Here is a 12,372-nt window from a genome sequence, read left to right as displayed (position 1 = left end):
TGTGTGATGTGGAAAACTAAGTGTAGCAGAATCATGTAGAATGCGTGTGATATCAGTGGTTAGTGTATCAAGGGGTGCGTATGGATCAAGTGACATGATGTGCTCCTCCAGATGCTGTGAGTAAACATGTGAGAGCTCATGAGTGAAGTGTATGGTAGTATGCATGTGGGGTATGATATCTGCAGGTGGTGATGGTAATGAGGTGAGGAGTAAGAAACTGAGAAAGGTGTGATCGGCACCAAGTGGAAGTCTCCCAAGGCCGAAGGACTCGATAGTATGCATCCCATCGATCGGTCCGAGTAGATAATCTACAGTACTCTCATCCCCCCATGTGGGAAGCATGTAAGACCTCCTGAATATGGCCATCGTGCCATCCCATTATAAATAACAAGATGATGTCTACTACCAAGCTCAAGTAAATGCCCTCCATACCCTGTGGCGTCTGGCCCAATATCTGCTGACTCCCTACTGATCCCCAACTCCTCAGGGTCTAATGCTCTCATGATCTTTGGCTGCTCCATATCAAAACTCTCACACTGTCGGCTCTGTGTGTGCCCGTTGAAGTCCCCCATAAGGAAGACCTCACCCAAACTAGAATACATAATAATGTCCTCTGAGAGCTGTGAATAAGGGGAGGGGGAATCTCTGGCCTGAATATCACCCTGCGTAGTAGCATATCTGGACCCTCGTGGTGAAAAGTAGCATACTGCCATATAGATCCATCTCTCATCTAATATCTGCACTCTGATCCATATGTAACTGGTCTCCTCATCTCGTCTCACTAACTGGATATGTCTCTGTATCCCCTGACGAAATAGAACTGCCACCCCTCCTGAGCCCCTAGATGTGCTCTGCCTAGTAGTAGCCCGGTATGCAGATACCCACTCAAATCCTGTAATGTGTGGGAGCCCTCTCTCTGGGCTCTCATGTGTCTCTGTGAGGCATATAACATCATGGTCGGGTAAAATCTCCTCAAGTCTGTCCGGTCGTGACCATAGGGAGCCGTTGCAGTTCCAAACTGCGACACGTATTGGGGTCTCCTGTATAGTCCTCTGCCCCGTCTCATAGGCCACGCCCCCCTATTTGGTGGGGCATCCATCTATAAAAATCCGGCCATCTCGATAGAAGGCCTTACGGCCTTCTCTACATGCTTGGAGTATCTGTGGCATGCATGCTCGTCTGTGTGCAATCTGCATCTGAGTCAGGTCCTCATCCATGAAGATGGGAGCCCCAGTCATCCCTCGGAGCGAAATCCGCTTCCGAAAGAAAGCGGCTCTGTCCTCCGATGTGCTCATATGTAATATCAGAGCTCTGACCCTGGTAGTATCTCGTCCTGCACGCCATGCTTGAGTAAAGGGCATGCTCGTGTACCCTAGTCGGGTGCATAGCCCATGTGCGTCCTCCTCCGGAGAGGCCCCTTCGGGGAGCCCGGTAATACGCACGTTCAATCTACGCGCGTTCCTAAGCCTCTCCTCCTCTAAGGTCTCCTGAACCCGAACTACCTCCTCCTTTTTATTTTCTTCCTGGACCTCCTTCTTAATGTTCTTCTTCACTACCTCAATCCACCCCTCCTTATTCCCTTCTAATTCTTCCTTCATGTTTGCTTTGATTTTTTCCTCCCATCCCTCTCTCGAAGCCTCAACTTCGGTTTTAATGCATACATGGAGGTCCTCTCGGCATTCCTTCGTGATAGCCTCTCGGAGGTCCGCTTTGAAATCTGCGTCCTCTCTTGCCTCCCATAGATGTGACACTTCCGTTTGTAGCTTGTCCATGTCGGTTTTGAGATCCCTCTTCTCTTCCGTGAGTGTCTTCACCATCTCCTCTAGTTGACGGATCCTCTCATGGAGCCTGTGGGTTTCTTGGTTCAAGGCATTATCCGCATCCTTCTTGAAATCTTTCTTCGCCTCCTTGATAGCCTGGTTGATTAGAAGCTCCATGTTATGGAGCTCGAGCGGCATGTCACCTCACGGGGAAAAAGCCCCCTCGATAGACCTGTTGAATGTCAGAGAGACCACCTTCAATGAAGAAAGTTTCCCACTTTTCACCTCCTCCTGAAACTGTACATCCACAAATGCTGTCCCAGCTTGCACATTCCAGGAGCCTTCCTTCTGCAATGCCTCTAAGCTTGACAATGTGTAACCCTTTGGAAGAACAGAAAAATCATGCACACTATGAATCTGAATGTATGTGACCCCAGGCTGGGCAGGCTGTTTTAGAGCATGAAAAGCGAGAGCAGAAATGCCAGATCCTCCAATGCCCAAAGATGTGAAAGAGAGAGAGAGAGAGAGAGTAAACATGAAAGATAACAAAAAAATGGAGAGAGAGAGAGAGAGAGAGAGAGAGAGAGAGAGAGAGAGAGAGAGAGAGAGAGAGAGGGAAGGAGAGAGGAGAATAAGTGAGAAAACATAAGGGGGTGGAGAGAAACAAAGAGGGGCAACAAAGAAAGAGAGAGAGAGAAAGAAAGAAAGATAGGAAAAGGAAAAGAGAACAAGAGAGAAAGAGAATAAACATGAGAGATAACAAAAAAATGGGGAAAGGGAGCAAGAGAGAGGGAGGAGAGAGGAGAATGAGTGAGAAAACATAAGGGGATGGAGAGAAACAAAGAGAGGGGCAACAAAGAAAGAGAGAGAGACAAAGAAAGATAGGAAATGAGAGAGGGAGAAGAAGAAAGGAAAAGGAAGAGAGAACGAGAGAGAGAGAGAATAAACATGAAAGAAAACAAAGAAATTGGGGGAGAGAGAGAGAGAGGGAGGGAGGGAGGGAGGGAGGGAGGGAGGGAGGGAGAGAGGAGAATGAGTGAGAAAACATAAGGGGGTGTGGAGAGAAAGAAAGAGAGAGAGAGAGAAAGGGGAGAGAACGTAAAACGAAGAGTGCAAAGAAAGGGGGAGAAAACCAAGACTTTAGTTGACATTCATTTTGTTGAGTTACAAGAGAAGAAATATATTCTCAAACAAACAGCATTGAAGGTAAGGAAATGTTTGGACAGCAACATTTTCTTTACTTTATCTTATTAAGATTTCATAAAAAAAATTCGGCTATGATACCAACTACAACGTGTCAACCTGTATTTTCAGGATACGTCTTAGCAGTCCATCGGAAAGGATGTCTAGAAAGCTTCGCCCAACACTCCCATGGAATGTTATGGGGTTTGCGATCTAGGGCTTTCTGCGTCTGCCATGTAGCGGAAGTATTGTTTGTCATAACATAGACAAAATGGAAAACAATGAAGATCGTGATGTTCAAGATCGTGAGGTGTATCTTAATCAGTGTGTCTTGTGTCCTTGCTCTCAATGCAAGCTGGCAATCAGACAAAAGTGTCGCTTGTCTATAGAACATGTACGACGCTTCGGCGAGTTTCAATCAGAGATAATTGGTCAGGCGATTTCAGACTTTGAGCAAACAATAAGAAAAGTGTGTATCAATCATGCATTATATTCGCAAACTAATTGAATACCATATACAAAAACATTGGATATGGCCGTAAAATTTATACAGGGAGGTGACGTCTCATCCTAAGGAGGAGTGCACCTATTGTGGCCAATTAGAAGAGTTCGTGGGCGTGCGATGGATGGAGTGCCTGAGCCAATTCACCACTTGGAAGACACTACCCAGTCTATACCATTAATACTAGAGGAGATAGGTAGCCTTTCAGACTTTCCTACAATCTTGGAGCCTGAGATGGAGGCAATGATCGATATATTGATACCCATGGATGTTGAGACATCTAATCCGCTTAGAGAGAAAGCATTCATACCATTATATGATGGGTGTTGAGTATCTCGCCTGAAGACGTTGCTTGCACTTCTAAGTGTGCAAGCAAAGTATGGGTGGAGCGATGAGAGTGTGACTGAGTTGTTTAGGTACATTCTACGTACGCTTTGTTGATTTCTTTCGGCACCATTATAAAAAACAATTGTGCTTTTTCAAAATGTTTTATGATTTCTTTTCACGTTGCTAAAGTATCATATATTACCACTTGAAAATACCATGCCTAAGTCTCACGATGAAGCACAGCATGTTTTACGAAAGCTTGGCATGGACTACAACAGCATCCATGCATGAGTCAACAATTGGCTGTTTCGAGGAGAGTATGAGACTATGGAGACATGTCCAAAGTGTGGTACTACTCACAGGTATCGATAGAACTTGTAAGGGCAAACCATCCCTCAGAAAGTTCTTAGACATTTTCCACTTATCCCTCATATACATAACATGTTTCGTACATCGAGCTTGGCGAGCTTGACAATGTGGCATGCACAGAATAGATCCACAAATGGAGTCCAACGAATATCAGTGGATTCAAGCGCATGGAGCCACATTGACTTTACCTTTCCAGGCTTTGCATGAGAGTCAAGGAATCTTTGTCTCAGTCTTGCTATGGATAGCATGAACCCATTCGGTTTCCGCTTAACTTCTTACAGTGTGTGGCCTGTAGCCCTTGTTAACTACAACATCCCACCGTGGCTTTCTACGAAGAAAGGACACTTGATTCTTAGCTTGCTCATTCATGGTTGCTACAAAGTCAAGAATATGGATGTCTATCTCCGTCCATTAGTCAATGAGCTTAAGATTTTGTGGGAGGAGGAGGTCGCTGTGGAAGATATGAGCAAGCAGGATGGTCGATATTCCACCAATATACAAGCCATTCTCATGTGGACCATGCATGGCTTTTTGGGATTTGGGGAGTGCTCAGGTAAGTAGACTTCCATTCTCGTTGGTCATATCTATCATAGCTCATTCAAGTTTGTATTCACAGGATAGAGGTGTTGGAATAGGTCTGGTTGCCTCATGTTATCATGCATAGACTCTCGAAGGTCACGAACCATGAAGAAGATGGTATATCAAGGACACAACGCTTTCTTGCCGGAGGGTCATGGACTAAGGGAAGGTTTTCTTGGACGACCTCCAACACGAATGAATGCCCAAAGCTGGTACGAGTTGAAAATGGTCCACACACAGTCACATCCAAATGAAATGCGATAGTTCTCAGTTTTCTACGAGTTGTTGTATTGGACCCACTTATAGATCAACCACTTGTTGGATCCCATGCATATTTTCAAGAATGTGGGCAACTTACTATGGGACCATATCACAGGAAACAGAGATACTGCAGGGACACGAATGGATTTGAAGGAGGTAGGCAAGATGAAGGCACTTTGGCCATAGTCGGGGTGCTGATGGTCACTTGCAACTACCTCGCGTTCCTTGGGTTTTGTCCACTAAATAAGAGTGCATTGTGAAGCAAATTATTAGGTCTATCCACACTCTGATGGGTATGATGCGTTCTCTCAAATTCGTTTTTTCTAAAGATAACCAAGTATCAGGGCTGAAATCCTATGATTCACATAAGATGTGTTAGGTTTGTACTACAAATGGATTGTAACTGGAGGCATATTTTGTTATTTGGAGTTTAGTCAGTGTTTGTAATGCTTATTCATTTAAGGCAATTTATACTACCGATCGCGATCGTAGGATGCCTCACTCTGGAAATAAGCGGGGTGATTTACAGGATGTCAAATATAGTGTAATGGATCTCAAAGAAGGAGATCAAGACATTCTCTATTGAATCTGCAAGCTGGGGAGTAGTGGAGACAATTTGTCTCTTTGAGAAGTACCTGCCCACCAGCATGCTCACGATACAAACCCATCTCTTGGTGCATCTTGTAGAGGAAGTAGAGATTGCGAGACTTGTCCATACACGATGGATATTTTTCTTGGAGCGTTTCATGAAAACCTTGAAAGGCTTTTATGCGACAACGAGCTCGGCCAAAAGGTAGTATGGTTGAAGGTTGGTTGGTGTCTAAGATGTTAGTGCATATTTCACAATGGCTACCAACGGTGGATTTAGACAACACTATGCTATGGTCGCTGAAGGATGATGATAGACTGATCAGAAATGTGGTGGTTGGAAATGGGGTAGAAAAGATGATGGATACTGCAATGGAGGAGAAAGTGAATCATTTTCATATGTTGCACCATACCTCCATGGAGATGTGGCTCACTAGGTACAAGCAAGCCAGCAATATTGATGGGAAAGCGCGATCCGAATTTTGACGTAATACGTGCCATCGACCAATTCAATATCCTGAGGGCATGGAGGAGATGCCGCAGTTTATGTCTATGCGATGGTTACATGGAGCTTTGATCGTAGCCTCTCACGAAGGGGTGGAGGTCTCTACTCAAGAGTGGGAATTCTCGAGGGGATGTAGTCCAAAGGTGACTACATGATTTATAAGCTGTCATATCTAGATTTTATATGTGACAACTAATTAACTGTTTCAATGTACATTATAAAATATGTAGTGCGACATGGTCGCGCGGATGATATTTTCGTGTAGAGTATATAAAAAAAATACACTCCACAACGGATTGTGGTGTCATGGCAAAATTCAAGCAATAGAGCCGACGGCGAGCCACGGATCCAAACATCGTTATAGATGAGATGGAGTATTTTGGAAACTTGCAAAGTATTATCATGGTGGATTACTATAGCTTCTCCATGATCTTATTGTTGAGTGTTGAAATGACTTGTTTTTTTGGCTGATTTTTGTTGTTTTTGAGAGCTGAATGGTTGATTTTATGAGATGATTGAGTGGTTTGAGAGTGTTTTGGATGATATTGATTGTGTTTTGGAAGTTCATGATGTTTATCAGTAGAGATATGAGGTTTTGTGATGTTCTGATAGGTTCTGTATACCTTCTGTATAGCTTCTGTTTTGTTTTGTTTTGTTCTGATTGTCTTCTGTAAGGAGGGATGGATTGATGATTGATGAAGATTGAGATCTTGTGAAAGCTTATTGAATGGTTTTTGCGAGTTTGGAATGGTTTGAGTATGAGTTATGTGGTTTTGATGACCTTCTGTAACCTTCTGTAGGTCTTCTGTAGAGCTTCTATCTCTGTTCTGTTCTGTACTATAGCTGTTTTGGTACTGTTCTGTAGACTGTTCTGTATGCTTCTGTATGTGTTCTGTTGAATGAGAGTGTAGCTTGGGAAAGTTTTCTAGCCTTGGAAAGAGGTGAATACAAGTGCAAAAGAGCTGAAAGAAGTGAAAGAAGTAGCTGTTGAAGACTCAAGTGAAGACTGGAGTGAAGTGATAGTAGTGAGCTATGAAAGGACACTGTAGTGGCTCTGGTGACTCTTCATATCAGACATACCTCTTGGGAGGGATATCCACAATCTAAGAAGGATTATTGAGAGTGATTTTGAGGGATTGTAGTGAGGATATGATATATTATTGACAGAGAGAGAGAGAGAGAGAGAGAGAGAGTTAGAGATAGCAAATTCTACAAAAACAGAGTGATTGTGTATGAGAGATTGAGAGAGAAGACTATGAAGATATTGAAGATGAATACTATGTGATGTATTTCCATTCAAAGATGGTGTATTCCTTGTATTCCTTTGCTTTCTTTGTTATATTGATGGATTTTGTGAAGATATTGAAGAATATGGTTGATTCTATCAAATCCGTGGGAGATCTACATGATGCTGCATGAAGATTTGTTGTGCCTGGTGTTCTTTTCTTCATTGTGATCATATAAAACCTAATAAACAAGCTTGTTGATGTTACAAGATAGATTTTCTTGCAAGAGAATTTCCTTTTCCTTGGTGTTCCTCTTGGGGCTCCATGTTTTTGGTGCACAGCCGGGAAAATCTTGCCATCAACAAAGCACCAGAAGAGGCTGAAAATGAAGGAAGTGTCATTGCTAAGAAGAGAAGAATTCAATGGATGTTTGAAAAGTTCCTTCTTCCACTGAAGAGTTGGAATTTCTCATAATCAAAGCCACTTTTCACAAGAAGTTCATTCCATAATGGCGAAAACACATCACTATCATGATGCGTGCTCTATGTGGTGGACAGTTTCCTCTTCCTGTTGAAGCAGCAGAAACTTGCATCTTGGTGGCAAACTGTTTGGGAACAAACTGAAGAGCAGAAACAGAGAGAATGACCATCCATGGAAGATTTGGCATTCATTGAGAAGTTTCCAGACATCATCAAGTGGGAGATTGTGAAGAAGCTTCAGGAGTCTTGGTCTGTAGAGGTTCACAGAGACAAGAAGGAAAAGAGTTGGAATTTGTTCGTGGATGCTCAACAGTAAGATACGTGGGATGCTTGGTGCAGTGATAATCTTCTGTTTGTTCAATTAGCAACCCACTGGAAGTTGGTAGACAAAGTGTTTTTCACAACATACACTGTTGAAACCATCAGAAGCTGACATTACTATGATGATGGCGCCACCACAATGCTCAGACGTATGCATTTTGACACCTTCAGAACTGAATACCTTCCTCTGTGCAGTGGCACGAAAGCAGAATTCAGAGACGTTGAAAAGGAAGAAGTAGAAGAAATGTTGGCAAGAGAGTCCTCCAGAGACTGAAGCCTTCTGTTAACCCTCTGTGGAGCACTAACAACATAGTGGAGCCAACCCCCTAATGAATGACGCAATAAAGAGGCAAGCGTTAGAACAAGTCCAGAGGTATGTGAGAAGAGAGAAAGCAAAAATCAAAGTCGAGAACGAGCTCGCAGTAGAAGCCGCCTTTGACGCCCTTGCGGAACTCTTTACAGAAGTCCCAATGGCACATCAAGCCCTTCCTCCTCCTGCTAGAGGTCCACTTCCAAGCCAGATCTGTCCTGGAAATATTGATGACAGGCCAGCGAATGTAGTTCCATTGCCAGTTTTTAAGGGAGAGTACAATGAAGACCCCGATCTTCATGTAGTAGAGTTTATGGTAGCATGTGTGGCTAATAATGCCAGAACCCCTGAGCATTGGTTAGCAATATTCCCCGCCACTTTCAAGGGCGTGGTGTTTTAGTGGTATGAGAGACAAGCAGCAGGAACTTTTGGCACATGGGACAACCTGAAGTTGGCCTTCCTCACTAAATTCAGGCGTGAAGGTTTTGAAGAGCGGATGCGAGAGGAATTTATGAATTTAAGTCAGTCCTCTGGAGAAAGAGTAGAAGCTTATGTCTCACGAATGGAATCCATCCTGAAGAGATGGACTAACCATAATCTAGATGATGGTATTTAGAAGGGGGTGTTTCTCAGAGGATTACAACCAGAAGTCCGTAAGTTTGTGGAGCTGCAAAGACCAGCCACACTGCAAGCTGCAACAGAAGGTGCAAGACTATATGATGAAGTGGAAGCTAGATTAGCGATGAATCCAGGAAGAGGAGTCCTACCTCCTCTGATGCCAGGAATGATGTACCCACCAAACGCAGTCCCAGGGACAATCCTCTACCCTTACCAACAGATGCCCCCAGTATCACAGTACAGTGCACCAAATCCACAGTGGCCATAATCAATGCCTCAAATGATGGTTCAACTATAACAACAATGGTCCCAACCAATTTCCTCAATGCCAAATTAGCAGCAACAGTGGAACCCTACCAACTAGAGCCAACAGCCAACAGTTCAAACAGGAGCTCTGAATCAGAATCAGAACAGAGACCCTTCTGCACCAGCCCAATCTGTTTATGCAGTGATTATAGAGACCCCTCAAAACCCTATTTCCAGTACCTCCGGAGGAGAAAGCTTGAAGGATTACTTATCCAACTTAGTTGCAAATATCAAAAAGGAGTTGATGGATGTGATTACAGAGCAGCTACAGACGCTGAAAGTGAATACCACCAGTATATCCAATGTGGCAGGAGCAGGAAGAGATGTGATGCGGTCAAATACTTGGTGTGGTAAGTGTCATCAAGCAGGTCATTTAGCCACTGAATGTACACGAAAACCAACTATCCCTGGAGCCTTCTGTTCCTACTATTTGCGAAAGAACCATACAAAGGATATTTGCTCTCTGAAGGAGATGCATGATAGGAGAAGAAAGGAAGAAGACACACGATTCAACTTGCTGGAATCCAAAATGACAACACAGGATATTGGACCCAAGCCTAGAGAGTTTGGTCCTAATTTCGGACCCAGAAGATTTCCATCCCAAAGTTACAGAGGAAGACAGTCTGGCGGTGGTTAGAGATCAGAAGTGGAGTGTTACAGATGCGGAGAAAAGGGACACATTTCCCCAAATTGTCCAAATCCCAGAAGGTCAGTGGATTACAAGCCCTTATGTAGTCGTTGCAAAGGAGAAGGCCACACTGCAAAAGACTTTCTAAGCCCAGCCCTAGTGAGAAAATAATGCTACTGATAGTCCGGCCAAGGCCCAAGAGCCTATCTCCAATTTAGTGGAATTGGAAGTTGCTGCCATCACACGTGCAAAGAAGAAGGAACCACCTATCCAGAAAGAAAACAATCCTCCTGCCAGAACAGTGAAGTTCAATCTTCCACCAGAAGAACAAAACAAAACAGAGCCTGACAGAGCCGTACAAAGCACTACAGTGCCACAGAGAGTTACAGAGACAGTTCCAAAGACAGGACCAGAGGTCCAGGAGATAGAAGAGGAGGAAGTGCCACAAGTGGTAGAAGAAGTTCCCAAGATGGTCCTGTTGGAAGAACAAAGGAAAATGAAAATGGGTGTTGCCCCATTCCCTAACCGATTAGAGAAGCCAATGGATCCTATTAAGGAATACGATCTGGTCAAACATCTAGATACCTTTAAACCAAACCTCACATTCCGACAATTATTGATGTTGTCTCCCAGTTGCCGAAAAAGGTTCAAAAGTATACTGACAAGAAGACGTGGCTTAAGGATTGCTCTCTCAATAGCAACAAAGTCCAACAAAGCTTCAGAGCCTGTAAAAGAAGTGGACGTAGCTAACGCCTTCCTAGATCCGGGTACTCCAGAGACTGGCGTGTGGATAGAAGGCTGCTTCATTGCAAATGCACTGATTGATGGTGGTTCATCAGTGAACATTATGACGGATGTGACAATGAAGGATCTAGACCTACAAGGTGTGCAACCAACCCAATGGCTCATCAGACTAGTGGATCAGAGCAGAATCAAGCCTTTGGGCATTCTCCCATATGTGAAGACTATAGTGGCTGGGAAAGATTATTGGCTAACCTATCTGGTGGTGAAGCCAAACTCTTATGGCACATCCTACCCTCTGTTACTGGGCAGACCATGGCTTTTTGAAGCCCGAGCAAGGACGGATTGGTTCAAAGGAACCTTGGCCTTGGGTAGAGGACCCAATAAAGTGGTGCTGAAGTTATATGGTTCTCAAAAAGGACATGGATCCACCTCCTTGGAATTATCTTTTGACTCTCCTAATGAGGCTACAGATGGAACATCAACAGACAAAGATGTTGTCAAATAGATCCTTCCCAAGAAAACAATGGCACGTTCCTTAACAGTGGATACTATAAGCCAACTCCCAAAAGATGCAAAGCCATTGTCAATGGGAGAATACTTCCTACCTGAACCAAGAACAATTTCCGAAATCACTTCTGACAGTGACATAGAAGCATGGATGTATTGCTCTCCCTGTTACATGGCCATAGTAGAGCCAGAGACAAGAAGCAGAAGATGAAACAGAGAACCTGTTCTTCTCTTACAGAGCTCCCATAGAGACAGAGACAGAAGCAGAGCCAGAGACAGAAGTAGAAGATGAAACAGAGAACCTGTTCTTCTCTTACAGAGCTCCCACAGAGACAGAGACAGAAGCAGAGACAGAAGAGGATGGATATGATATGGACGAAGAAGGTTATGAAAGCGAGACGGAAGAGTCTATCCCACCCGAAGAGGATATATATGAAGAAGAAGTTCCAGAAGCCTCAGAAGTAGACGAGCTCATGCTGTGGGACAGAATGGCGATGGTACCATTTGGTCTGGTAAACGGATCTTCTCATATGCAAAATCTTTTTAAGAAGTGGATTAAGAAGACTAAGCCGTCCTTCAGCAGTGGCTCTTGCCGTCCTCACCCATCCTTGCCAAAGAAAGATGATGATGATGCACCGTGCCAACAAGCACCAGTCTCACAAACCCAACAGAAATCAGAGGGTCCCTGTTATGTGACATTCCTAGCTGTGTCATCAGAAGATGAGTCTGCAAGCCAAGAGGTAACTGATCGTAAAACCAAACCCGAAAGGGCTCTAATCCCATTCCAACATCTCAAGGAGCACCCTAAGTCTCCACCAATAGAAGAAGTTGGGTTTAGTGGGACATCAGAAGAGGACACCACTCCCTTGAAGGAGTCGGATCTGTATCCAGAAGCAGTCCGTGGGACCTTCATCTGTGAAGTAGAAGGTGAAAAGCAGTTAACTTTTGTGGATGCAGAAGGCACTGAACGCCACTTGAAGTGGGTAGCAGCCTCCCAGAAGAGGAGTTGTCAACCTTGTACAACTTGTTGAAAGAAAATTTGGACGTGTTTGCGTGGTCCTACAAAGACCTAAAGGGGATTGATTCCACAATATGTCAGCATCATATTGACTTGGAGCCCAATGCCAAGCCAGTACGGCAACGACAGAGGCGAATGAACC

At 44.1% G+C, this 12,372-nt stretch overlaps 1 protein-coding gene across 1 annotated transcript; it reads right to left on the bottom strand.

The window, feature by feature from the left end:
- Positions 1-1,079: 1,079 nt before the first annotated feature.
- On the bottom strand, positions 1,080-1,610 carry LOC148015118 (uncharacterized). Its single transcript, XM_087665175.1, has one exon. The coding sequence runs from the start codon at positions 1,596-1,598 to the stop codon at positions 1,080-1,082; it is 519 nt and encodes a 172-aa protein (XP_087521301.1). The 5' UTR covers positions 1,599-1,610.
- Between the last annotated feature and the right edge of the window lie 10,762 nt (positions 1,611-12,372).

This window comes from Lygodium microphyllum, chromosome 24, assembly GCF_053477565.2.
Source record: "Lygodium microphyllum isolate KBCC chromosome 24, Lygodium_microphyllum_v1.1.10, whole genome shotgun sequence".
In the NCBI taxonomy this organism is placed as follows: Eukaryota; Viridiplantae; Streptophyta; class Polypodiopsida; order Schizaeales; family Lygodiaceae; genus Lygodium; species Lygodium microphyllum.
This window is presented reverse-complemented; position numbering and strand designations above follow the sequence as displayed.

Excerpts from the sequence above, each read along its gene's own strand:
- LOC148015118 (XM_087665175.1), bottom strand. The coding sequence starts at position 1,598 with ATGAAGGAAGAATTAGAAGGGAATAAGGAGGGGTGGATTGAGGTAGTG.